The sequence below is a fragment of the Callospermophilus lateralis genome, chromosome 11, assembly GCF_048772815.1.
Source record: "Callospermophilus lateralis isolate mCalLat2 chromosome 11, mCalLat2.hap1, whole genome shotgun sequence".
Lineage (NCBI taxonomy): Eukaryota > Metazoa > Chordata > Mammalia > Rodentia > Sciuridae > Callospermophilus > Callospermophilus lateralis.
This window is the reverse complement of record NC_135315.1, coordinates 45,381,746-45,409,698: the sequence shown is the minus strand read 5'-3', so window position 1 is coordinate 45,409,698 and position 27,953 is coordinate 45,381,746. Positions and strand designations below refer to the sequence as shown.

At 38.8% G+C, this 27,953-nt stretch overlaps 2 protein-coding genes across 4 annotated transcripts in view; both read left to right on the top strand.

Moving 5' to 3' along the window:
- Positions 1-27,953, top strand: part of Smg6 (SMG6 nonsense mediated mRNA decay factor) — a 227,107-nt gene that overhangs the window by 67,795 nt on the left and 131,359 nt on the right. The window lies entirely within an intron of this gene.
- Ptges (prostaglandin E synthase) lies at positions 10,812-11,333 on the top strand (the record flags this gene model as incomplete). Its single annotated transcript, XM_077110550.1, is given in 3 exon segments — positions 10,812-11,105; positions 11,107-11,200; positions 11,203-11,333. Coding segments are annotated over 3 exon segments (519 nt in total), but the record flags the coding sequence as incomplete, so codon positions are not given.

Here is a 27,953-nt window from a genome sequence, read left to right as displayed (position 1 = left end):
TTGGGTCCTTCTTGTTTCCATAATGAATTTTACTACATTAGTCTGAAGGAGAAGAAGAAAAGTTATGAAAAGCTAAAGAAATGAGAAAATTCAGTTGTCCTAGGAAACTTAGCCCCTTATTATATCTATTGAAGAAGTGGGCTTTTTTTTTTTTTTTAAATCCCAAAATGAAAATGTGGTTTGGTGTTCCTGGCTGGTTTTGTGTGGAATGCAGAGGTGCACTATCCCACTGTTGCCCAGTGGCTATTGTGAGCTATATTTTATTTCTGTTGCCATATTATTTGAATTTATGTATTTATTTTTAACCCCTGGATGGACTTAGTTTGAAGAGGAAACACTGGGGGGAATTTTGGCAGCAGGGCTTTCAGCTACCTCTTTTTGTTTGTTTTTGTGTTTCTTCCAGTACTTGGGATTGAGTTCAGATTGCCACTACCACTGAGTGACATACCCAAACATTTTTTATTTTGAGGCAGGGTCTCTGTAAATTTCCCAAGCTTGTCTTGAACTTGCAGTCCTCCCAGCCTCAGCCTCCCAAGTACCTAGAATTATGGGCATGCGCCACCATGCCCAGCTATTTCTTTTAAAGAATCTTTTCCAGGGAGTACAGTTCTAAATGTGTATTATGAAGGGGAGGGGTTGGGGTAGGCACAGGCCTCAGGCAGATATATACTGCATGTTGAATACATAAGGGAAAGAATAGTAGTTTTTAAGACTGTAACTAATAATGACAGCAGCAGCAACCCTGATAATACATGATGATACTTTATAGTTACTACATATGTGTTTCCATTTGATCCTTCTGTCAGTTCTCTTGATACAAGACTAGACAGATATTTTGTTTCCTGTTTCATAGATGAGAAGTGTATCAGAAAGGTTAAGTAACTTAAACAAGCTTGCTCAGCTGGCAAATCATACCTCAGACTCAAGTGTCCACCATTCTCCTGTCAGAAGACATTAAAAATTATCTGGACAGACAATGCAAGAATTTTTTATCTTCTCACTCTGAACAGTCTGCTATTTGATGAGGAAGGTGATCAGTGAATCATATCTGAGACCAGTAGAGTAACAGAAGTGAGAGAGAATTGGAAGAAGGGTCAGAATTCTCCCAAGTGACTTGAGTCAGGGGAGAGGGGGATAGCAGGTAATAATGTAGCAAAAGGGTAGAGTGTGGACAAATTAAGGTTGTGTGTGGTCCCTATTTACTTTTGTGATGAGTGTAGGGGAATCCCCCTCTCATAATGGAAAGCACTATTCATAGCCAGTTGGTGAAAGAAACATTCAGTCTTTTTCTTGGTTTAGGATATATATAGTATCTCTTAAAAATGGATTGGGTAAGGTGGGGCTGGGGTTGTGGCTCCTGGTGAAGCATTTGCCTAGCACGTGTGGGGCCCTGGGTTTGATCCTCAGCACCACATAAAAATAAATAAATAAAATATTGTGTTCATCTATAACTAAAAAATATTTTTTAAAGGGGGGGGGTAGAGGTCTTATTTGTACCATAATTTCTGATATCACTCGTGGGGGGGGGGTGTTGTTTTCTTTCTTTCTTTCTTTCTTTTTTTTTTTTTTCCTGTACCAGGGATTGAACCCAGGGACACTTAACCACTGATCCACATCCTCAGTCCTATTTTGTTTTATTTTGAGACCTGCTACATTGCTCAGGGCCTTGCTTAGTTGCTGAGGCTGGCTTTAACTCACCATCCTCCTGCCTCAGCATCCCAAGTTGCTGGGATTACTAGTGTGTGCCACCACTCCAGGCACTTAACTCTTGGTTTAAAAAAAAATTTTTTTTTAAATATTTATTTTTTAGTATTTGGCGGACACAACATCTTTGTCTGTATGTGGTGCTGAGGATCGAACACGGGCCGCACGCATACCAGGCGAGCGCACTACCGCTTGAGCCACATCCCCAGCTTCCCCATTCTCTGCCTGGTCTGTTTTTTTTTCCCTTTCTTACTATCTTTTGTTTGTTTTTGTGGTGCCAGGGGGATCACACCAAGACTTCCCTCCTTTTAGGCAGGCACTCTCTATCACTGAGCAATATCCCCACCCCCTCTTAACCTCCTTTCATATAGATTATTTTTCCATTCCACTTCTGCCCTCGCCCCCATTTTCTTTTCTTTTAGTGGTTACCCTAGGAATTACAGCTTGCATACTTACCTTGCCAAAAGTTAAAACTTAATCAACATTTCACTCTCCTTTTAAACCATAGAACACTTAAATTCTATTCATTCACTTCACTTCCCAGTTTATATACTATTGTCCTGTATGTAATTTTTTTTTTCTTCCAGCCCTTTCTTAAATTTTATTTTCACTGAGGACTTACTAAGTTGCCCAGGCTGGCCCTGAATTTGTGATATTCTTACCTCAGCCTCCGGAATAGCTAGGCTTATAGGTGTAAGCTATTGTATTCATCTTTTTTTGTATCCTTTTAAATCCCCATCAGACAAATCATAATAATAATTATGATTTTTATGGTTCTGGGGATTGAACCCAGGGCCTTTGCATATGCTAGGTAAGCTCTCTACTATTGAGCTATATCCTCAGTCCCTTGTTTCTATTTTTGTTTGTATTATTATTTTGATAGTAAAGGGTTGTATATACTCACCTACATATTTACTATTTTGTGCATTTTTGCATTTCAGACATTTCCTGTGGTTATTTTCTTTCTTCATGAAGTATATCTTTAGAATTTATTTAGTGAAATTCTTGTGATGATAAACTTTGTCTTTTTATTTTGTCTGAAAAAAAAGCTTTATTTTTGCCTTTTTCCCTAAAAAATTATATTCACTGGTATTAGAATTCTATGTTAGCAGTTATTTGCCTTTAGCCCATTGGGCTTTCAGTGTTGCTCACTAAGGTCAGCTGTCAGTCTCATTTATATTTCTCTTTTTAAAGTAATCTTATCAAGCCAGGCACAGAGTTGCATGCCTATAATTCCAGCAGCTCTGAAGCCAGCTTCAGCAATGGTGAGGCTCGTAGCAACTCAATGAGACCCTGTCTCTAAATAAAATACAATAGGGGATGTTGTTCAGTGGTCAGTGCCTCTAAGTTTAATCCCTGGTACCCAAAAAAAAAAAAAAAAAAAGTAATCCATCCTTTCTCTCTGAGAGCTCTCCAGGTCTTTTAAAAATCTTCGATGTTCTGCCATTCATTTTGGTAACTTGTCTAGATTTGAATATATTTCATATTTTTCCTGATAGGAATTTTTTGGACTTCATGTATCTTTGGATTCTGTTTGTTTGTTTTTTAGTTTTCCCCCAATAGTTTTAGAAAGTTCTTACTATTCTTTTTTTCAAATGCTGCATCTGTGCATGCTTTCTCTTCTCCTTTTGTGGCTGATTAACCACATATTGGACTTCCTTTGTTTTTTGATGTGTCTTAAATCTCTTTCATTATTCTGTTTTTGTGTTCAGATGATTTCCTTAATTCCTTTTTAGTTCATCAGACCTTCTCTTAACTATATCTAATCTGCAATTATGTCCATTGTGGGTTTTTATTAATATTTATTTTTTAGTTGTAAGTGAACGCAACACTTTTATTTTTTATTTTTTATGTGGTGCTAAGGATCAAACCCAGTGCCCCACACATGTTGGTCGAGCACTCTACCTCTGAGCCACAACCCCAGTTCCCCCACATTGTGTTTTTAATTTTAATTATTATTTAAATTGGTGTATTATAGTTGTATATGCTGATGGGATTTCTTGTTACATATTTGTACATGCTTACAATGTAACAACATAATTTGGCCAATACCACTCCCTGTTTCTTTGAAATATATTAAATGTGGTTGTTCTAGAAACTCTATAATCTGAAATGGTATGCTTTGGATGTAGCCTTGTGGGATCCCAGCTTTATGGCAGATGTCTTGGCCTTGTGTTGACTGAACCTGTGAATTCTTGAAAGCCAAAGCTCATGTAGCAATTGTTCAGAGGGTTAATTAGAATGGCCATATTGCCATATTTACCTTTTCTCAGCCCCTGACTAGAGGATTTTCTTTAATTTTGCTAGCTCATCAATATTTTCTAGAAAGATTTTAAAAATACTTTTTCCAGTGTAGTCATTTCATTGAGAGTGGATTTAGATACCTAGTCTGCCTGCTATATGACAAATGGAAATGCTGTAATTTCATTTTACCCTCGGATACAAACTAGCCCTCCCACACCCAGCTTTGCCTGTGAGTGATATAACTAGAACACCCATACCCAGGGTGAAAAGAGCATATAAGTGTCTCTTCCAAAGAGTAGTAGCTCCTTTTCCAGCTCCTTCACATTTACATCCTCATCTTGTGGCAGATAGTGTTATTGGGCTCCCATTTTTCAGTTTTTCCCAGAGGTGTTCAGTATATAGAATACTTACTTGAATGGCTAAATGGGAAGGGCAGAAAGGTAGAGGGAGGGGTGAGGGAAGCCTGCAGCTGAAGTGATAGAAAATATTTATTGCCAAAACTCTGTAAGCTGGAGATCTGGAAAAGAGAGCTCTCTTGTTTCAGCCACATTACATTACATATCTGGTGAACCCTGTTGGCCCATAAAATCCTTTCCATTAGTCAGGGTACTCTGTGCTTTTGTTCTCAACTGCTGCTGTTCTTAGAGTTGTTTGGTTGCTTGTGTGTCTCAGTTTCCTTTTCAGAAGGCACGTGGTCATATATTTTGGAATGTATTTGTAGTAATTGGAGCTTTTCTATCTTGATTAGCCCTTTCTTCAGATATAAGACCCTATCTTGAATTATGTTCAGAAAATGCCTGAGTGATCCCTTGCCCCAAGTGCCAACAGCAGATACAGCAATTGACACGCTGCAGGGAGTTTCCAACTGTTGGGCAGGTTTCTGAAATCGGGACACGTGCTGTTCACACTTTGGCTTCTGAGGCAAGGATCAGTGGTTGAAAGAGGGGAGGGGCTGGCAGGGAACCAGAGAAGGAAAGATCTCATAATGCCTGCCTAGGGTTTAAGGCCGTGTCGGTTTTCTTCCTCTCTTCTCCAGCTGGCTTTGGTAGGGTAGAGTAAATCACTGAAGAGTGGTTATGAGCTGAACTCTCTGGGGACTTCTGTGAGGCACATCTGTGACGTCACCCTGTTATCATCGTCTGTTCTGCATAACCTCTTTTCACCTCTCCCCTGAGAAAGGGTGATGCCCAGAACTCATGTCAGGGCAGTGAGCTGAGGGGAGATATTTGGTAATCATTATTTTTGAGATGCCTGCTAAGAATACACTCAGGCCATTGTCACATTTTCAAGATTCCTTATTGGAAGAGAGAAACACTCTTTGCAAACATGGCCTGAATACTCCTTGTGGATAAAACTTTTTAAGGGGGGAGGTACACAGCCCATAAAGTTTTAAAGTCCTAAGTGATCTCTGTCTTCTTGTTCACTTCCCCTATCCCTTGCAAACACACAGATGCAGACCCAGGCAGGCATACACACATATACACACAGAATTTGCACTTTGTACACCAGTGATTCTTTTAAAAACATCAGATCCTGTCATTCTGTTCAAAATCTCTGCTGGCTTCCCATTTCACTTAGTGTAAAAGCCACAATGTTTATAAGGTCTTCCTGTCTGGACCTCTCTCCTACCCCCTCAATGTTGTCTCTCTCTGACCTCATTCACTTCTATTCTCCCCTGGCTTACTTACTCTGCCGTAGCCACATTGGCTTTCTTGCAGGTCCTCTGATAAGCTAGTTTTGGGCTTTTGTATTAGCTGTTTTCTTCACTTTTTTTTTTTGTACTTAGAATTGAATCCAGGGGTGCTTTACCACTAAGCTAAATCCCCAGCTTCCCCACCCCTGTTTTTGTTTTGAGACAGGGTTTCACTAAGTTGCTGAGACTGGCTTCAAACTTGCAATCCTGCCTCTGTCTCCCAAGTTGCTGGGATTACAGACGTGTGCCACCATGTCCAGCTGTTTTCTTTACTTGGAATGATCTGTGTCCAGCTGTGTGCATGGTGAATATCTCACCTCCTATAATCTGCTTAGTGTTACCTCCATGAAACTACCCCAACTATCCAATTTAACACTGTTGTACTGTACTCCTATCCTTGCAATCCTGATCTTTCCATCCTGTTTACTTATATCCTAAAATACTAAATAATTTACTGTGGATGTATTTATTAGTTAGTTCTCTCTACTGTTCTACAAAAATATAAGCTCTCTGGGGCTAGGGATATAGCCCAGTGGTAGAGTGTTTACCTGGCATGTGTTTCATCCCCACCACTGGCAAAACTCAAAGTGGGGAAAGGAAGCAAAGCTCCCCTGCAGATAGGACTCTGACCTGTCTTGTTCACTGGAATATTATTGTGAGCATCTAGTGCCTGGCCCATTCTAAGTTCTCAGTGAACATGTGTTGACTTGAGTTCAAGTCAAAGAATAGTTTGTCATCAGGTCAGTCTAAACAGTGAAGGACATTGCTTATCTTGGTTATTGCTCATAATCTTACTGTCCTTCCTTCCGTGTTTGTTTGTTTATTTGTTTGGTACTGAGGATTGAACCTAGACGCACTTAACCACTGTGCTGTATCCCTAGCTCCCCCATATACACACTGTTTTGTTTTTTTAAAAAATCTTGAGGCATTGTCTTGCTGAGTTGCTTAGGGCCTTGATAAATTGCTGAGGCTGACCTGGAACTTATGATCCTCCTGCCTCAGCCTCTGAGTCACTGGGATTATAGTTGTGCACCACATGCCAGGCCCTTCTTTGTTTTTTGTTAAGGTGATTTTTCTGAAAATGTAATTTCCAAATGCATATTTTCATCCTGACATTTAATTAAAATGTATTAAATATGTTTTGGTAATTATGGTTAATCCTGGAGTCATTATCTTTGGGCCACTGGAGAGCAAAAGGTCTTCAGAACAGTGAAAATTGTTTTTTCTGATCTCTTCTAGGTCTTTCATCTTTTACACTCTGTCCTTTTCTTTTGGTCCATAAAAATCTATTTTTTTTTCTATACTCATTTACCAATATTTCTACTATTATCTTACTGAAGCAACTTAGTCCTGTTGGTGTAAACCAAGTGATTTTTAATAAAAGATTAAACATTTTGGATTTTATCCAGCATACTAAAAAAGATAAACAGGAAACCACCTGTAAATCAACTTCATTGAAGTGCCTTTCTATATTTTGTACATAAATATTCAAAGGTATTTCACAAAGCTGAAATGATGTTGAATATAAAATGTTGGTTACACTATTTTCACTTATTATAAATATTCAGAGCTAAAAAATTATTTATAAACATTTTTAATGATGGAATAATATTCTCCGATCCAAATACTACCAGGCCCAACTCTGCCTAGCTTCCTATATCAGACAAGATCGGGCTTGTTCAAGGTGGTATGGCTATAGACAGGAATAATCTTCTCCTATGAATATGTCAATTCATTTAATCATTACCCTATTTCTGAACTTTTTACCCCCATGCTTCTAGTATTATAAATAATGTTATAATTAACACCTATATGTGTGTGTAAAACTTTTGTTTTACATTTAATATTATTGTACTGGAATTTTATAAAAATATTTTTTAGATGGACACAATACCTTTATTTTATTTATTTATTTTTATGTGGTGCTGAGGATCAAACCCAATGCTTCACACGTGGTAGACAAGCACTCTACCACTGAGCTACAACCCCAGCCCTTTATTGGAATATATTTTTAGAAGCTCAGTTGTTGAGTTAAAGGGTTGAAATCTTTTACCACTTTTTTTTTTTTTTTTTTAAGGTGTAGATGGACACAACACAATGCCTTTATTTTTATGTGGTGCTGAGAATTGAACCCGGGTCCCGTCTGTGCTAGGCGAGCGCTCCTCCACTAAGCCATGATCCCAGCCCAATTTTACCATTTTAAAAAATTATAGATAGGATATTTTTATTTTATTTATTTATTTTTATGTTGTGAGGACCGAACCCAGTGCCTCACATGAGCAAGGCAAGCGCTCCGCCACTGAGCCACAACCCCAACCCTTTTTTACCACTTTTGATATATGATGCTAGATTACTTTCTGAATAAGTTTTACCAGTTTACACTTGAGATAGGTGGCTACTAAGGATTGAATTTAGGAGCATTCGACCACTGAACCTCATCCCAGTCCTATTTTGTATTTTATTTAGAGACAGGGTATCACTGAGTTGCTTAGCACCTTGCTTTCGCTAGGCCTGGCTTTGAACTTGTGATCCTCCTGCTTAGCCTCTCGAGCTGTTGGGATTACAGGCATGCACCACCATGCCTGGCCAGTTTACACTTTTATCAGCAGTATTTTGAAGATACCCAGTGACCACTTTCTAAGTATGGACATTGAGCATTTTATTCTATTTTAAAAATATTTTTAGTTTTAGGTGGACACACCTTTATTCTGTTTATTTAGTTTTTTTATGTGGTGCTGGGGATCGAACCCAGTACCTCATGCATGCTGGGCAGGAGCTATACCACTGAGTCACAACCCCAGTCCAACATTGAGCATTTTAAATTTTTTATATTCTTAAACTCAATGTAGGACTTCACATATTAGTTGAATAGTCTTAAGCTCAGTGTAGGACTTCCATATGTTAATTGAATAAGTGATAGAAGAAAAGATGTCATTTTAAAAAAAATAATAAAATAAAGGAGGAAAAATATAAGGGGAGAAATGAATTACAGTAGAGGGGGTAGAGAGAGAAGAGGGGAGGGGAGGGGGGAGGGGGGATAGTAGAGGATAGGAAAGGCAGCAGAATACAACAGACACCAGAATGGCCATATGTAAATCAGTGGTTGTGCAACTGATGTGATTCTGCAATCTGTATGTGGGGTAAAAATGGGAGCTCATATCCCACTTGAATCAAAGTGTGAAATATGATATATCAAGAACTATGTAATGTTTTGAACAACCTACAATAAAAATTAATTTAAAAAAAATAAAATAAAATAAAGCACTGACGTAACTTGCTAAAAAAAAATAATAAAATGCTTTTATTTTAGAGCAGTTTTAGGTTTATAGCAAAATTGAACAGAAAATATGAAAAATCCACATGGGATTTTTTTTTTTTTCCTCAATTATCAAACATCCCACTCCATGGTGGTATATTTGTTAATTGTCAGTGGACCTATCATCCATAATCTATAGTTTACAGTGGGGTTCACTATTGTTATTGTCTATTCTGTGGGTTTTGACAAATGTATAATGACATAGATTTACCATTATAGTATCATAGAAAATAGTTTCACTGCCCTAAAAAATCTTTTATTTGCTGCCTCTTTATAATTTTCCCCCCTTTAATCCTTGATAATCACTTTTCTTTTTACTATGAAGTTTTGCTTTTTTTCTAGAATATCATATAATTGGAATCATATAGTATGTAGCATTTTTAGGCCGATTTTTTTCACTTACTTTTATGCATCTAAGTTACCTTTGTGTTTCGATAGGTCAATTATATATTTATTTTTTGCTGTGTTCTAGATCAATCCCAGGACTTTGTAATACTAGACAAGTGCTCTCCTGCTGAGCTCTCTCTCTCTCTCCAGCCTTATACATCATTTCTTTGTAGCACTGGATAATAATTCATTGTCTGGATGTACTGTAGTTTATCCATTCACCTATTGAAGACAACTTAGTTGCTGGGATTACAGGCATGCACCTTCATATCAAACATTTGTTGAGTAATTTTATCCATTTAGTAAGAGGTTTGAGGAGCCCTACATGTTAATAATTAATTCAGGAACATGTTTCAAGGGTAGATCTTGTTTTTTTTTTTTTTTTTTTTTGAGAGAGAGAGAGACAGAGAGAGAGAGAATTTTTTAATATTTATTTTTTAGTTATCGGCGGACACAACATCTTTGTTTGTATGTGGTGCTGAGGATCAAATCTGGGCCGCACACATGCCAGGCGAGCGCGCTACCGCTTGAGCCACATCTCCAGCCCAAGGGTAGATCTTTTGCATCAGATATAAAAGTACCCAACCAAGCAGATCAACCCATTTTTATACATTCGAATGAGTTAAGGTTGGAGTTGTATTATCAGGATTAAACCTTTGCTTTCTTACAGAATATGAGAAGTATCTCCTGAAGGGGAGAAACTCTAAAACCTCTTGGACTAAAACCATCAGATGAGCTGAATAGTGAGATAGTAGGCTGTGTGTTTGAGAGCTCAAGTTGTAGCACTTAATGGGAACATACTCAGCCAGACAATTGTGTACAGGTATTTCTCATAATCTCTGATGGCCTTTTTCATCTCTGATGGTTACTCTTTGTCTTTGGAAGCATTATGGAAGGTGTGGTTAGGGCAGCAATTCTGAGTGTGTAGTAAGTTGTGCATTTGGCTGTCTTGGGCTCTGAGTGATGTATGGAGGGAATGTAGAGAATAATGAGATGTTTTGAAATTTCTGTGCTTTAAGGAGTTCAGAGAGTTGGGTGTAGTGGTGCATGCTTGTAATCCTTACAATTTGGGAGGCTGAGGCAAAAGGGTTGCAAGTGCGAGGTCAGCTTCAGCAATTTAGTGAGGCCCTAAGCACCCCGGGTTCAATGTTCATTACAATTTAAAAATAAAAAATAAAAAACCCTCAGAGAGAGGTATAAGGATAGAACAGAAGTGTCATGCCAGTGTGGGGAGTTGAGTTCTCTGGGTGGTTGATTTTTGGAAGAAGAGGTAGAAGGGTTTGGCTGCCCCAAATGTGATCTTTTCTCTGAATGCCACGTGACCTTATGGTTATGTACTTGGCAATTGATCACATTTTTGTATAGTAACATATGTTATACATATTTTAATTTAAAAATACTGATAGAGACACCCACATTCATGTTGTCCTGAGTCAGAGCTCCACCAGCAGGCCGTGATGCCTCCCCCCAAACCTGGCAGTGGTGAGTGGGCAGGTGTTTTCAGCCTTCATGCTTTGTAGTACATTACTGGTCATCAAGATGTATGTGGTGGCAGTCATCACAGGCCAAGTAAGGCTGCCGAAGAAGGCTTTTGCCAACCCTAAAGATGATTTGAGATAAGGAGACCTTCAGTATTGCTGGAGCTACTCTGATGTGCAATGTTGCCTCAGAACCCACTGGAATGATGTGGAGACTATCTACCTTTTCTTCTTCTTGGGCCTTGTCTACACTTTCCTGGGGCCTGACCCTTTTCTACATCTGAATGTACTTTCTCATATTCCTCCTGGGCCTTGTGTTGCACACTGTGGCCTACCCTACCCACTGTGGGCACCTATCCATGTCCTATACCCTGGCCCAGCTGCTCTGAGTCTCCTACATATTCTCTGGGAAGCAGCCAGCCAGCACTTGACACCTCCTTGTCCACCTGACCATGGGCAGGAGCTGCTATGGCTGTCTCTGAGGATCAATATCCCTTCCAGATTGCGATAGGCTCCAGGTCCTGATTCTTGCAATCTGCTCAGCATGTGGATTCTTGAGCCTTGTGGTCCTGTGCATGTGTGTGCACGAAGGCATGTGTATATATTTTTTAGACCTGTGGATTTCTGGATGAAGTGGCCCATTGTGGGGATTGACAGACAATACTTAGGCTCATAAGTATTAGCATCACTCCCATTCCTTCCCTGAGTGATAAGAGGGGAGACTTTGAGGATTCCTGATCCTAACCATTATCCAATTCAGGGCTGAAGTATAGACTTCAGACCCATCTCAGAGATCCTGGTCCTGCTGGTTTAGATGAAGGCCTGGCCCTCTGTATTTTAGAATGGCTGCCATGAGAGTCTAAGTGATGGCCAGGCCTGGAAGGGCCAGTCCCTTCTGGACATAAGGCCCAGGAGCAGGCAGGATGCTCATGGCTCCTTTTATGGAGGAAGTCTATAAGACAGGGACAAATTATTCTTATTTGTTTCCTGGGAACACTTGCTTTTTGCCCCAAATGTCTTAGCTGGATCCTTTTTTGGCTCAGGTATGGATGGGAGGTCAATAGTAAGGGCAGCTTTTCTTCTAAGGCTTTATTCCTTCCAGAGGGCTGTCAGTCAAGGACAATGGGCTTTGAGTGACCAACCATTAAAAAGAATTTTCTGACTCCTTTAGTATCTGTGAGGTTTGAGCACCAAGATGTCTACCACTGTGGGGATTTGTGTGCATATGTTGTCTCCCAGACTCTTTGAGATGTGTGTGGTGATTTTTAATCATTCAACAGCAATATCTGACTCGTATGGCCACCACCTCTTAAATAAATATATAAAAATAAAAATAAAAATACTGATAGGTGTATACCAGAACTGAACTGTGATTTTGTAGGATAGTGGAATTCTGAATGTTTTGTCTGTTTTCTCTGTATTTTTGTAGTCTTCTATAATAATCATAATACTTTAGTTAAACAGTTTTAAAAATTGTATGCAGAAAATGAAATATCTGCAGTTAGATAAAACTGATTTCTAATTTGGATTGGTTTATTTACTTGCTGCCTTATGCAATGACTGAACCATGTCTAAACCTTTTTATACATTTAGTATCTTGTGCAGAGAAGACATATAATAAATGTTTGAATTAAACCTCCCTATAATATATGTACAGCTGATTGCTAATATTTCTCTCCTTCCCCCAAGGGAAGATTTTTTTTTTCTCTTTCAAACTTGAATTTCTAAAGAAACAACCTTGGTTTTGAGGGGTTATCAACTGTCTTTTTTTTTTTTTTTTTTTGACATTGCTGATTTTTTTAAACTCTTGTTTCATTCCAGAGGAACCAACAACCTGATAGAACAACTAGAGAATATTTAGCTATTACCTATTCTTCTTCTTCTTCTTCTCTTTTTTTGATACTGGGGATTGAACCCAGGGGTACTTAACCACTGAGTTACATCCCCAGCCCTTTTTTGTATTTTATTTAGAGACAGGATCTCAATGAGTATGCTAAGTGCTGAGGCTGGCTTTGAACTTTCAGTCCTCCTGCCTCAGCCTCCAGAGCCACTGGGATCACAGGTGTGCGCTACCACACCTGGCTTATTTAGCTATTCTTTGAAAGTCAATTATTTTGACTTCATAAAAGATCCCTCAACTAGAGTATGTATTCTTGAGCATAAGAGATTATATGATATTTTATTCAACCCTTAACAGCAGAGTTTAATATTAAGTATGTGATAATGAATGATTGATTTACTAGAGTATGGGAGTGTTATATAAAATGAATTTAGGCAAATAAATTCACAGATAGTAAACTAAAAAAATTTAATATACCTCTTATAGCTAAATATACCTGGCAAAAATGCTAATGTATCAGGACTGTATTTTAAAAGTTCATTGGTTTCCTTGATGTTAAAGAAACCCTTTGACCTGAGCATGGTAGCACATGCCTATAATCCCAGCAACCTGGGAAGCTGAGGCAGGAGAATTGCAAGTTTGAGGTCAACCTGATAAATTTAGCGAAAATTTATCTCAAAATAAAATTTTAAACGCTGAGGATGTGGCTCAGTGGTAGAAACACCCTTGGGTTCAATCCCCTGTACCCACTGCTTTAAAAAAAAAACAAACAAACAAAAAACTTTGAATTGATCATGCTATCATAGACCATTTTGAGAAACCAGGATACATTCCTCACTTCTTTTAGATTCAGCCCCAAACAGTTGGGATCCCCACCCCCTTGCAAGAATAGAAAGCCAAATTTATAAAGAAATTCCTTTTTATTACCAAGTGCTCTTTACCCAGGATGCTCCCTTCCAAGGGAGACTAGAGCAGCCCTTTAAGCCATAGTGATACCTACCATGAGTTTGAACCTTACTGGAGGCCTCTGAAGGCAAAGATCCCTGTTGAGAAGGGGTGAAAATGCCTCCACATATGTGTGCTATTTCTTTAAAAGAAAGTCTAGCGGAAGTGATGCTGTAGAGAACATCTGCACTTGGAGCTGAGTGGAGAAAGCGAGATGCGCTGCAGCTGGTGTAAGGCCCTGGCAGGCTGAGGCGCTGCTGTCTATTGGGGTTTACTTCTGTCTACATTGAAACATGGCTTGGGAGGGGGTTGGTGGCCTGCTGCCAGCCTCAGTTAGCCTGCCCTCCTCTTTCCTCCTCACCCCCCCCACTCCCCTCCCTCATGCTTTAAAGTCACATTTCCAGGCCAGACGTAGAATTAATCTCTGGGCACTTCACATTGCTGGCAGCTGAAAGCAGGATGTGGGATCTTTTTTTTTCTTTCTTTCTTTCTCTCTCTCTGCGTCTTGGCTGACTTTTTTACCTCTCGAAGAATTTGGAAGGCCGTGAGATTCCCCCCCCCCCCAAGTACTGTGGAGTTTTTCAGCACGCTGATCACCCTGCTGTGGCTTCACCCTAATAGACTTCATATGTTGATGCAGTTGACATCAGTATCAAACTATTTTACATGTGATCTGGTGTATTTCCTGAGGAAATCTGCAAGATATTTATTAAGAACTAATAAAATAAACCTCTCCATGAGTTTTTAGGTAGTTTTCAATTTTTCATGTCTCTCCCGTTTCCTCTTATCAATGAGTTGCTATTTTCTCTCTCTACTCTGACCATTGCAAAAGGAAACAAAAATAAATGTTTTAAACTGTTCCTGAAGGGACAGGGAAAGAATAGTTCTGCCATGATGTATCAGCCAGGACTGTATTTTTAGTGCAGCATTGTAGAAACTAAAAATATCCTGTTATAGTGGATCCTTTTTATAGGTCTCTGTGTGTGTGTGTGTGTGTGTGTGTGTGTGTGTGTGTGTTTATAATGTTGTATGCACAAGTGCCTTTGTGCATCAGCAGCCGCTCTTCCCATTACAGCTGGACTCCATTAGTCCTTGAAAATTAATGTAATCCTAGTTAAGAAAAAAATTAATTACTCTACCAGAGCTGTGTTTCATCCAAAGCTAGTGTTAGCTCCCTAGCTGGCAGCTTAGTTTGAGAGGCTCCAGGGACCCATGGAGTTGTGGCTTTGGTATCACATAATTTGCTGCTGTGTTTTTCCCGTTGAGAGCATTCTTCAGTTCTTAAGGGTTAGACATGTGGCATGCAGAGAACAACCGCAGACCCTTCTGCCTCAGTGAATTACTATGTTCCAGTGTGACCATCCCTATAAGGGGTGTTCACCACAGGTTTAACTTACCTGCCATAGCAGGTTTTCTTATCAATTTTCTTTACAAGAAAGAAATTTTGGCAGGGTTGATTTTTTTTTTTTTTCATGTGCCCTGCAGGAAAAATAACTATCAAAAGTCAAAGAGACATGTGTAATTTGCCTAGGAAGATTTGTGTGGACAATTAAGAATAACAGTTGCTGGGTGTAATCCCCGCGCATGCCTGTAATCCCAGCAATTCAGGAGACTGAGGCAGGAGGATCACAAGTTTGAGGTCAGCCTGGACAATTTAGCAAGACTTTCTCCAAAAAAAAAAAAAAGATGGGGTGGTACACCCCTGTGTTCAATCCCTCGCACTGCCAAAAAATTTTTTTGCTTTTATTTAAGGGTTGGACTAGTTTAGTACACACGTTTTTTATTATTAATGAGTATGATAGAGTTGACTGCTGGTTTGTAGTCAGACTTCTCAGCACCAGCTCTGGGTGAGGGACTGACTGGCCCAACAAATAAACATTCCAGCTTTGTGATTGGTGTTCTGGGATGAGGTACAGCACACAGCCCAAAAGTTGTTGCAGTCTCCACCTTGCCTTCATGACATAGCTGTTGTGCAGATGCCTGCTTTTGTTGTTGTTTTTCTTCTTTGGGGTCCTGGCTTGGGGTGGGGGGTTAAGTGGGAAGATAGGTTGTTTGTTTCCTCACTGGTCAGACATTCCAGGCTCTCTGTTGAGAGTCCAGGCAGGATCCATCTGTCTTGGACTGTACTTCTCTTTTTCTGCTGAGCTGGGGCGTGGGCAGCATAGGCCTGTGTAACTCGTGACAGGCCTCCCAATGCGCCATGGTGGCATGAATCCTCGTGGAACTGTTCAGAACAAAAACAGGGCTAGTGCCCTTTTGTTTCTTTTTGGGCATGGGCTCTGAAGCTTGTCTTTGGACCTTCTGTTCTCTCCTCTTAGTGACTCTAGGTTCTCTCATAGCCCCTCCCCATCATCCCCTAGCTGACAACTAGTTGAGCCCTCAACTTCCTGTACTTAATCCCTAAGCAGTGTAGTTCAGTAAAAGTAGTAATTAGGTCTTTTACAAATTTATTTTATTAGTAAAGAGAGTTGGTGTGTAATGGGCTGTAATTCTAACACAGCCAGTTTGGAGATTAATAAAAAATTTAAAAAGAGCAGTTTTTATCAGAGGCAGTGGGCCTGTTATTTTGAGTTCCCGTCTGAGCCGAAATCAGAGCAGCGTGGGACCCTTGGTGGACTGTGCTGATGGGAAGATGCAGAGCCACGTTCCTTGTTGTTACAGTCTGTGCAGTGCCCGTCCTTGAGGGTGTTTTACGCTGGCATTGGAAAAAAGGAAAGCTTGTTTTCCAAGAACTCTGCTCTCTCTCAGCTTGATAAGCATTTAAAAATAAAAGCTGCACAATTGAAATTGGCAGTGCATCTTCATTCTTTTGTCTCTCTGTTTATTTTTTTCCCTCATCCCTCAACATGTGTGCTACAGCCCATGGTTATTACACCCTCAAGAATGATGTCCTGGAACTCAGCAAACTTGCACCAAGGTCTGCCCGCCCTGTACTCTACTGTTTGAAGCTGGCTGAGGCATCAGGAGGGCCTTACATTGAGAGGCTGAGAATCAGCCACAACAATTCCATCTGTGGCGCATTTTCCTGTGCCCCTGAAGCTGCTGCTTGGTATTTTAAGCTCCAAATCCTGATTGTCAGCTCAATCTTGTTGTTTTTTGAAGTTAAGTTTATTTGTTTACCTCTCCATTGGAGGACCTCAAAAACAAAGTGCTTTGGCACTGATCAGGAGCAGTTCTGCCCTTCAAAAAAATGTTCTTCTGAGTTAAGATTTTATAATACCAACCCAGAGAAGAGAAAACTATTATGGCTTAGACTCAGATGATTGTAAGTTCTGTTGCCCAGGGAATAGACCCTGTTTCTGAAAATTAATAACACACCCTTTCTTTCTCAGAAGTTTCTTAGTTTAGACGGTAGTAAACTTTAGCATCAAGCTAGCTTAGATGAATCTTGCAACAAACAAACAAAACCCCCCATTCTTACAAACTGTTAATTTGTCTAGAAATGTAATGGCTTTGTAAGACAGTGCCAAACCCTGCCCCAAGCATTGCATGCAGATTCCACTGGAGTCATGCATATGTGACCTCAGAAAGAATTGCTCTATCTTTGGCTTTCTGTGCAAGGACTGGCCTTCCCACTTGGGTAGGCCCTGGTTAAGCCAAGATTGAAACACCATGTCACTTGTTCTAGCATTTCTGGTTATCATTGCCTTCTTGGTTGAGTCAGAACCTGGAGTTAGTTTGGTAGGGTGCGGTTTCAGGTTTGCAGACTTCCTGGTTGATGCCTGTGAAGGGTTGGTGCCTGATGTAACTGAATAGGGTGTTACTTCAGGTTAGTGGTCCTTGTTTTTGCTTGACTGGTTGGACTGAACCTGGTATTACTGTTTCCCAAAGAATATTTTTGGTTTGAAAACTGAAGGTCAGCAGTTCGCAAGTGCTGAACTTGAAGCCAACTTTGTGGTTTGTCTTGTGCCACTGGGCCAGCAGCGCTGCCGTCCTGATCGATTGATCTGCAACAATATGAAACCACGAACAGCAACTGCCAGACAAAACTCCATCTCACCCCATTCCCCTATCCAACCCGTCTCTCTGCCCAGATCCCCTTTCTTTCTCCTTGTATGTCTGTCTCACTCTTGGTTATGTATTTCGCTTTTTTGGGTCTATCTTTTTCCATCTCCCTGTCTCTTTCCATAACAGTTTTTAATAATGTTTTAGTTAGTTCCAGCCTTTTCCCTAAATGGATCCCATTGGAAAATGCATTTGAAAGGAAACAGTTATACACTTCCCTTCCTTTGAAACTCTGTTGGCACCTTTTCCAGTGCAGTAAACCATACAACATGTATTTTCAAAGTTTCCAAACACAGGCACACTGGCGTTAAATTTATGAAAAAATATTTTATTCAGCTGTATGGTAACTGAGTTTCAAAGATGTTGATCAGATTTGAAATTGGTGTTTTCTTTTGGAGCTCTAACAGGTTTTCAGATCTGTGTAGGAAATATGGGCACACTAGCTCTTGGGGAGTGTGTGATACTTTGTGCCTTGGCATTGGATTGCAGGTTGGGCAGTGGGAGTTGTGGCAGGAGATGTAGATATGGGGATCCCTGGCCGCACCCAGAGGAAAACAGGGAAAGTCAATGAGTCATTGAAGAGTTTTGCCTAGCTGTATTGGGTGCAGGAACAGAAGGTTAAATTCCTTTTATTCATACAAGGTAAATTCTTTCTCTTTACTCCAGCCAAGACTGAAGGTCAAATAACACCTGTTGGTGTGATCCGTTAATTTTCTTTAGGATGTCATGGCTAAAAAGCGTTTGTTTATTGGCATCAAAGCAATGTGATGTTAGTAATGTTGTGAAGGATTACCTCACTTCTCCCTTTTAAATCTATGGTCTGATAAAAAAAAATTATATTAGAATCAGCTCTATGTATATGAAAGTCTGTGGGTTTGACTGAAATTGGAATTTGGCTGATAAGGACAGTGATTCTTCTCAAGGACCCCAGCTGTTTGTTCAGGAGATCTCTGGGAATGCTCTTCAAAGAAGAAGGCTTTCAGAAGGGGTTTCTTCCAAATCGCTCAAGCAGCTGAACCGTGTCTTGTCTCTCTTAATTTTATGTTCATGCCATAATTCAGCTTTGCTTTGCTTATCAGCGGAACAGTGGTGAATTCTGTCCCAGGACATTGAGATAGGCTCTCTGCTACCTTCATATGACGGAAGATACTGAAGATAAGCCTGCAGAAGCTGAGTGTTCTATGGGTCTGTGTCCCACTCAATGCAATTAATAGGGATTTGTTAAGCATTTATTACATGTCATTCTTAGCTCTTTTTCCCTTGTAGTTTTTGCCTTTGTTGATGGCACATTTTTCATAAGGGTTTTTGTTGTTGTTGTTGTTGTTCTCCCCCTGATTTTTGCCATTTGCTTGGGTCTTTCTTCCTCATTTAGAATCCAAAATATCACCATTTACTAAAAGTCTTATCTTGGCCCTCCTCTTCCTGTATCCCCTTTGGTGTATTGTAAAATCTCATGGATCCAACTTTCATCTCTGTGAGTCACTCCTAAGTCTCTTTGCCACCCCTGGTCTTTTTCTTGAGCTTTAGTTCACATTTCTAACTTCTTGTTGGATATTTTCACCTGCAATCTCAAACTTAGTCAGCATTGACTCATCCTGTTTCTCCCTGTTAAAAGTCAGGTTCTATAGGAAGCAAAAATTTGCATGCAGGAAGTTGATTGGGGATTCTTAACTAGTTTTCTGCAACACCTTGGAGGTATGAGGGATTCTGGATTAAGGCAGAGGGAGAAGATAACTGCATTGTAATTGTAACAAAGGCTTTAGCAGTCCTGTAAGTCTTCAAGAAGGACTCAACAGCAGCTGGGGGAATGAGTGCTTTAGTTCTGAAGGAATCTGGGAAGTATATCATATCACCTGCATTGCCAAAGTGATTCCTTCTGTGCACAATTTTTTTTTTTTTTTGATGGACCAGGATTGAACCCAGGGATGCTTAACCACTGAGCCACATCCTCAGTTTCACCCGCCTTATTTTTAAACTTATATTTTGAGACAGAGTTTTACTAAGTTGCTTAGGGCCTTGCCAAGTCTCTGAGGCTGGCTTTGAACTTGCAGTCTTTTTTGCCTCAGCCTCCCGAGTCACTGGGATTATGGGTATGCACCGCCTTATTTTTAAAATTATATTTTGACACAGAGTTTCACTAAGTTGAGGTAGAATTTACATAAACAATAATGCACAGATTTTAAGTGGTCAGTTTAATGACTTTTAACCCTAACCCTAACCCCAACTTTATTTTTTTCTTCTGTACCACATATGTTAGGAGTATTTGAAAATAACAAGAACCATTTTGAAGTAAATAAGAAAAGAAATGTATTACAGGGAACTTGGGGACAAGGATATAGCAAGGCCTGTAGAATGGAATGGAACCAGGAAAGTCATCTTCTGTTCTTCTGCTTATTTCTGCATGTTGTTTTTAAATAGAGCTTTAATTATGTATTTTACAAATGAAGCTATGTAACTTAAACTTTTTTTTTAGTTGTTGATGGACCTTTATTTTATTTATTTTATGTGGTCTGAGAATCAAACCCAGTGCTTTACACATGCCAGACAAGTGCTCTACCATTGAGCTATGGCCCAGCCCCTATCTTACTCTTTTTAGTGGCTCTCTCTCTATTGCACTGTATGTACGTCCCATCATTTACTTAAGTAGGTCTCTATTCATGGACATTTAGGTTGCTTGCAGATTTTCCCTGTCCAAACTATATAGTAGTGACTTTCTTTATCTTTATCTCCTCAGATTTTTTACTTCTTTGACTTTTAATCAATTAATTGCAGGCCTGAGTTCTATTAGACTTCAGCACCTCAAGGGTCCAGTTCACGTCTGATTAATCTTTGAAAAAAATAAATGCCTAACACAGGACCTTGCATATAGTAGTTACTTAGTAAATGCTGACTTGAATGAATTGGTCCAGTCCTATATGAAGCGTACTACTCCGAGAAGATCAGCTGTGGTGACCATGCACTGTAGGGAAGTGCTTGAGATTTTACTGGAGTTCGCGCTGTAGACCCTGACCTATTGAGATTTCTAGTCCAGTGTGGGAAGTTTGATGGATTGTAAATCCTGTGCTAAGGCAACTTTAAGCTACATACCCAGTATGGTGGATAGAAGTACTTCCAGACTCTAGAGGAAAGAGGCCTATCAGGCAGCATAGTAAAGGTTCGATGAATGTGGGATCTTGAAGGAAGGACTTAGATAACAGGGAAGAAAGAAGAAAGCTTTGAAGAGTGAAGGTAGGAGAATGGCTTATCAGGATATAGAGGTAAGTTTGCTGTTCTGTTTCTTCTTGGTTATAGTCATTCACTGTCTTTTTGTGTGGGATCTTTTTTACAGAGCAAGGTATTGCTCTATAAATAAATCTATTAGGTCTTTTGAACCAGGCAGAAGCAGGTCAGTTCTATCCTACAATTGAAGAAATCTTAACAAGAAAATGAAGTGGAACTGGTGCTTGAAAAACTGTTTAGCAGAGGGTGCTAATGCCAGAATTATAGAGCACTGTTCTTTGTACCAGATTTTAAATATAAATTTAGCTTTTATATCCCCTTGCTTTATAGCATGTGTTATGCTTTTTTGTTGTTTTAAAAATATTCCAAAAAAGGTACATAAATTGAATTTTATAGTCTAGACAATTCCCCTTTCATATTTATACCTATATGTTTATATATGTGTACATTTAATTATATATTTTGATATATTATTTGGTCATTTTAAAACAAGAATCTTTCCTAGTATTGCATCACTTTTAGAATTCTTCAGTCTTTACTCTTGATTGATCTTTAGTCATCAACTGCTTGAGGCACTTGTACTTGGGGTTCAGTGACCCTCAGTCTCTCTGTCACATACTAAAATATTGGGTAAATAAATGTGAGGTATCAGGGATCTCTGCTTAAAGAGATCCTTTATGCTGGGTGTGGTGGTGCATGCATATAATCCCAGTGGCTTGGGAGGTTGAGGCAGAAGGATCATGAATTCAAAGCCAGCCTCAGCAACCTAAGGAGGCATTAAGCAACTCAGTGATAACCTTATCTCTAAATAAAATGCGGGGGTGGAAGGGGAGATCCTTTATGGATCTTTTCCAAATAAGAATTATTTTCTATTAGTGTTACTTTTAGCTCAGTTTTGTAGATCTTCCCTAAAGGACAATAGATCTATCAATATGTTTCTATTTCTATGTTTTTGGAAAAATATTCTTATATTGTGATACATATATATTTTGTCTTACCATATAGATAACTTATAATAACATTTCTTGGATATCTTTTCAAAAGTTTGTTATTGATCATTTTTTTACACAATATTCCTTGCATAGAATCCATGTTTAAAAAAAAATATTTTTGAGCTTGCTGCTGAGAAAATAGTTGTTTTTACTGAGGCACTGATATGCTTATTCCTTTCCAATAACGACAACTATACAATTGTTGGTGTTTCTTTTTTGATTTGGCTGCCAGGAAAGTTAGTTGCATTTTAAGTGTGTTCATGATAGACTATTCCTTTTCTTGGTCTTAATTTTCTATTCTACTTTAATATTGTTTCTCTGTGTATAATTTTGCTCTAAGTTTTCACAAAGCTTTTGTGGAATGATATGTTAAGGAATAAATATCAACCAAAAAATTCTATCTAGTTTAAGACTGGTTTTATATAAATTTTTCAAACAATCTATATATTTCCATAAGTACTATTGACCGTGTTAATTAATTAGCTGTCTGTTACTATAACAAATATCTGAGATAATCAACTTAAAAAGATAAAAGGTTTACTTTGGCCATGGTTTTAGAGGTCTCAGTCCATGATTGGTTGACTGCATTGGTTTTGGGCCTGTGGCAAGATAGCACATCATGGGGGAGAACATATGACACTGCAAAGCCACTCACTTCATCACCAGGATGCAAAAGACAGAAAGAAAAAGGGGCCTCTGGGCCCCTTCCAACAAGGGTATACCTAAAACGACCTGAAGACCTTCCACTAGACTCCACCTTTTAAAGTTTCCACCACTTCCCAGTAGCACAAAACTGGGGATAAATCTTTAAAAAACATGGGCCTTTTAGGGACATTGGGGATCCAAATTATACTATTAACCAATTGACCAATCAGCTGAACATAAATTTGGAAGGACTGTTATTAAAGAGGGTGTCCGTTCTAGAGCTGCTAGCTCAGGGGACTTGCTGTCACTCTGCTGGGCTTCTGGTTACCTTCATTGAGTGCTGCCTTTCTCACTCTCTTCCTGGGCATGATTGCTTTGTTTAACAATTCTTCTGCTACTTCTTTTCTCCTTTAAAACTACATATACCATAGTGGGTGGAGTTGGAGAAGTTCTTACTTACTCAGTCTAGTTTAGGCATTGATTTTGGATTGGAAAGCTTTGAGGAACCAATTTAGGGCAAGTTACTGAGCAGAGTCCAGTGAGTGTGCAGATTGTGATATTCACAAGGAATTCACCAAAGAATTAAATCTTTTCATTGGCCTCATTTTTCAGTACTGACCCCTCAAGGTTTGTTCAATGGCTTTAATCTTCTTTGCCTTCTGGAAACTTCCTGAAATGGCTAACTTCTCAGAAGCCTTCCAAGAGATCCTTTCAATGCTGGGCAACTTTGCCCTACCTGTTTCAGAATTGTTTTATTTTTTACATTGTTTACACTTCTGTCATATTCCTGTTGAAATCCTTTAGAAAGCCACAAAAAGAAAGGAAATTGAAGTAATCGTTAAAATAGAAGCTGAGTACTTCTCTGCCCCTTTGCTCTCCTATCAAAGGAACTTTTCTCTGAATCAAAATGTCTGCAGGCATTATCTCTTACTAATTTTTATTTTGGGCCCAAAGTACTTCTGAAGCTTTATACCAACAGAGGTGGATTCCAAGCTGTTTCTATGATTTAGCTGCCAAATCTCTACCTGCTGTATCTATCACAGGTGATATAACTTTATTCCTTAATGATGCCACAAAAATTTCCTTCTAGGGTGACTAATGGGTATGCTTCTTAGGAAGCTTCCTTCACACCTTTGCTTTTCTGTAACCTGCGATTGTTCTTTTTATTTTATTTTTTATTTTTAGGTGGACACATAATATCTTTATTTTACATTTATGTGGTGCTGAGGATCAAACCCAGTGTCTCATGCATAGTAGGCGAGCACTCTCCACTGAGCCACAACCCCAGCTACTTGTGATAATTTCTCACACAAGACACTCTAGATCTGCTATGTGGAATTCCACAGGGCTTACCTGCCTGATGTAATTAAAGAGATACTTCTCTTTTCTACTCCCCTAAATATTTGCTTCCCCCAAATAATGGAAGAGAGGTAAGCTTCTGAAAACCTCTGGTAAGCAGAAATTCTTTCCTATTAGATCTACTTACAACTCCTCCAAGTGAGCTGCTGGAATGGCAGGCCCTCTTCTGGGTCCTGTCATTGGAAACTAGTCTGGTGCCAGCATGCCATTCTGCTGGCAGCAGTTCTGCTTGCTCAAGAGGGAACATGTATTTGAACCTGGAATCAGGTAAGAATTTGGGGGTGTCAAAAGTAACAGTCCTAGGCTGGGATGTAACCCAGGATTGAAACTTGCCCTGTATTTGTGAGGCACTCGGTTTGATCCTCAGTACCATATAAAAATGAATGAATGAATGAATGTATTATGTCCATCTACAACTTTAAAAAAAACCACAATCCTGCAACATAGCTAAGGTGGACAATGGCCAGTGTGTGTTTTAGTTATTAGGCACCACCCCCCAACATCTATGGGAACACTGTAACTAAACTGCATGTATATTTCCAGGGAAAAGTTAAGCACTGATTCAGAAGTGTTTTCTGTTTTTCTTTGTGCTGAGTAGATGGTTTATTGTCCATCTTACCAAGATGTATTGATAAAACCCCAATGACATTTCTTGGCCCTAGAGCCCCATATAAAGGAGGAAAAACTAAGTGTCTCTTCAGAGATTTTAGCCCTTCTGAAGATCATTTTCTCACCTTGAGAAGGTGGTTTTTGTGTTGTAATTGAATCTAGGGGCACTTTACTACTGAGCTCTACATCCCCAGTGCTTTTTAAACTTTTTTTAAATCTTGAGACGGATCTCACTAAGTTGCCCAGTCTGGCCTCACATTTGTGTTCCTAGTGCCTCAGCTTCCCAAGTAGCTGTGCCATCATGCCCCAGCTCATTCCTCTATTTGAAAACAAAAAAACTTTTAAACAGTTTATTAAGGTATAATTAATGCATTTTTTACTTCATATATTTAAAGTATGCAATTTTATGAATTTTTGGGTTATGTGTACATTGTTGAAACCATCACCACAGTCAAGATAATGAACATGTGGATGTCCTTCACCACCAATTTCTTTGTAATCCATTTTTCCTGAACCCTCCCCTCCCAGTCCTCAGGCAACTGATTTGCTTTCTATCACTATGGATTAGTTTGTATTTTTAGACTTTTATATAAAGGGAATTTGATGGTACGTACTCTTTTATATAATGATTTGACATTCATCCATGCTGTGGAGTGATTCAGTAATTTTTTCTTTTATTGTGGTAGGCTTCATTGTATGGATATACCACAGTTTGTTTATCCATTCTCTTATTAATGGACATGTGTGTTTTTTTTTTCCCCCCAGCATTTGACTATTTTACTATGGGTAAAACTGCTATGACCATTCAAGTGTAAGTCATTATGTGGACATGTGTTCTCATTTCTCTTGGGTAAATACCTGGGAGTAATATAGTTGGGTCATTTGGTAAGTATTTTAACTTCTTAGGAAACTGTGCAACTGTTTTCCAAAGTGGTTGTATCATTTTATGTTCTCAAAGCAGTGTGTGAGAATTTTATTCATTCTACATTCTACTCACCATTTGTTATCATCTGTCTATCTTTTTTGATTGTAGCCATGTTGGTGAGTGTGCAGTTATATTTGTAGCTTTGATTTGCATTTCCCTAATGATTAATGATGGTTAGCATATTTTAATGTACTTGTCATTCATATATCTTCTTTGCCCAATTTTTCATTTAAGTTGAAAGAGTTTCATATATACTGTAGATATGAGTTCTTCCCCTTTTTTGTTTTGTTTGTTTTTTTGAATTTTTGTTTCTGAGGATTGAACCTAGGGCTTATACATGGTAAGCAGATGCTCAGTCAATGAGCTACACCCTAGCCCCAATGGATTTTAGAACTATTTTCTACCAGGGAGAATTTTCTCACCTTCACAAGGTCTCTTCAGTTTTTTGTTTGTTTGTTTGTTTTTTCTTTTGGAAAAGCAAGCATTTTGTTGTTGTTATTGTTAATGAATCTTTATTTTATTTTATAAGTGTTGCTGAGAATTGAACCCATTGCCTCACACATGCTATGCAAGCACCCTACCACTGAAGCACAACCCCAGCCCAAAAGCAGGCAGCTTTTATTGTGTTAAATCCCCTATTTTTCTTTAAAGTTCGGCCTTTATAGATATATTGGTAAAGAGCTACTATTATAGCAATGCTGCCAATTTAAAAAATGGATTTTAATATCCATCTGATTAATGGTCTCAGGCAGCACTGAAAATGCAAAAGTTTCATTTATGAAGAAAACAGTGCTAAGGCTGGTATATTAAGCAACTTTTTCTCCTGACTGCTTTTGCATGAAGAACACATCATTGGTTTTGAGATTTTGCTTTTTCCTCACTTTTTGAGAAACAAGAACATGTTTAAACAGCTCACTTAGCTTCAGCAGTTCATTGTTGTCATCTTTCTTCACTTTCTCATCACCTTCACCTTGTGCTGCTTGACATGGATTTTTGTTAATTCGATGAGTCAGCCTTGGTGATGAAGTTTTCTCATAGCCCCCCCACCCCTTTTTGGGAGGTACTGGGGATTGAACCCAGAGGGGCTTAACCATTGAGCCATATCCCAAGCCTTTTTTATTTTTATTTTTTTTAAAGTATATATTTTTTAGTTGTAGGTGAACACAATACCTTTATTTTAGTCTTATGTGGTGCTGAGGATCGAACCCAGTGCACCATGCGTGCTAGGTGAGCGCTCTACTACTGAGCCACAACCCCACCCCCAAGCCCTTTTTAAAAAAAAAAAAAAAAAATTATTTAGAGACAGGATTTTGCTGAGTTGCTTAGGGCCTTGCTAAATTGCTGAGGCTGACTTTGAACTTGTAGTCTTCCTGCCTCAGCCCTCCAAACTTCTCAGACTATAAGCATATACCACCACGCTTGCTTATTTCTTTTTCATTAGATAGAATTTCTGTCTTCAATGAAATTTCCCTTTTTCTTATTTTCCTTTTCATTGCCTCTGGCAGTTTCTTGCTCAGACCAGATCAGGAGTTGGATGCCTAGACATCTGTAACAGCTCAGGCCAGGAAGCACAAGATGAGAACAAGGGGCAACATCTGGAGAGGGTAATCACCCACTGTTTGCTGGGAAAGTATCCCCAAAATGTCTAAGTTACCCTTTTTTATGTAGAAAACTTTCTGAAGTCCTATACCATATCTTTTGGGGGTTCATTTACCTTTTGTTGTTGTTATTGTTGTTTACTCATTTTAAACTTTTTATTTTGAAATAATTATATATTCTCAGAAAGTTGTTTAGAAAATGCACAGAGAGGGGAGCTGGGGTTGTGGCTCAGAGGTAGAGTGCTCACCTAGCATGTGTGAGGCACTGGGTTCAATACTTAGCACCACATAAAATGAAGATACTGCATCCACCCATAACTAAAAAATAAATATTTAAAAAAAAATGTACAGAGAGATCCTATGTACCTATCACCTTCCTTTCCCCAATTCATCTTGTATGACTTTAGAACATATCAACATTATTAAATTGATATTGGTGTAATCTACAGGCTTTATTCATATTTAGTTATACTTGCACCCTATGTGTGCATGTAGTTCTGTGTAATTTTATCACACTTGTAGCTTTATGTTAACTACTACCACAATTGATTTGCAGAACTGCTCCATTATTGAAATGTCTCCCTCATGCTTCACTGATCTGTTTTTCATCTTTAATTATATTATTTCAGTAATATTATGTAAATGGGATCTTACAAGAAGTAACCTTTTGTAATTGTTTTTTTCACTAAGCATGATTCCCTGGACATCTGGATAGCTTAATGCATATATTAGTTAGTTATTCTTTTTTTGTTGCTAAATAGTATTCTGTTGTATGGTTGTTCCAGTTTTCTATTACCATTCACCTGTGGAAGGACATTTGGGTTATTTCTAGTTTGGACCATTATGAATAAAGCTGCTATGAACATTTATGTACAGTTTTATGTGCAAACATTAGTTTTTATTTTTCTAGAATAAAGCTTCAAAGTTCATTTGCTAGGTTATATCACAAGTGCATTTTTAGTTTTAGAAGAAATTGCCAAATATTTTCTACAGT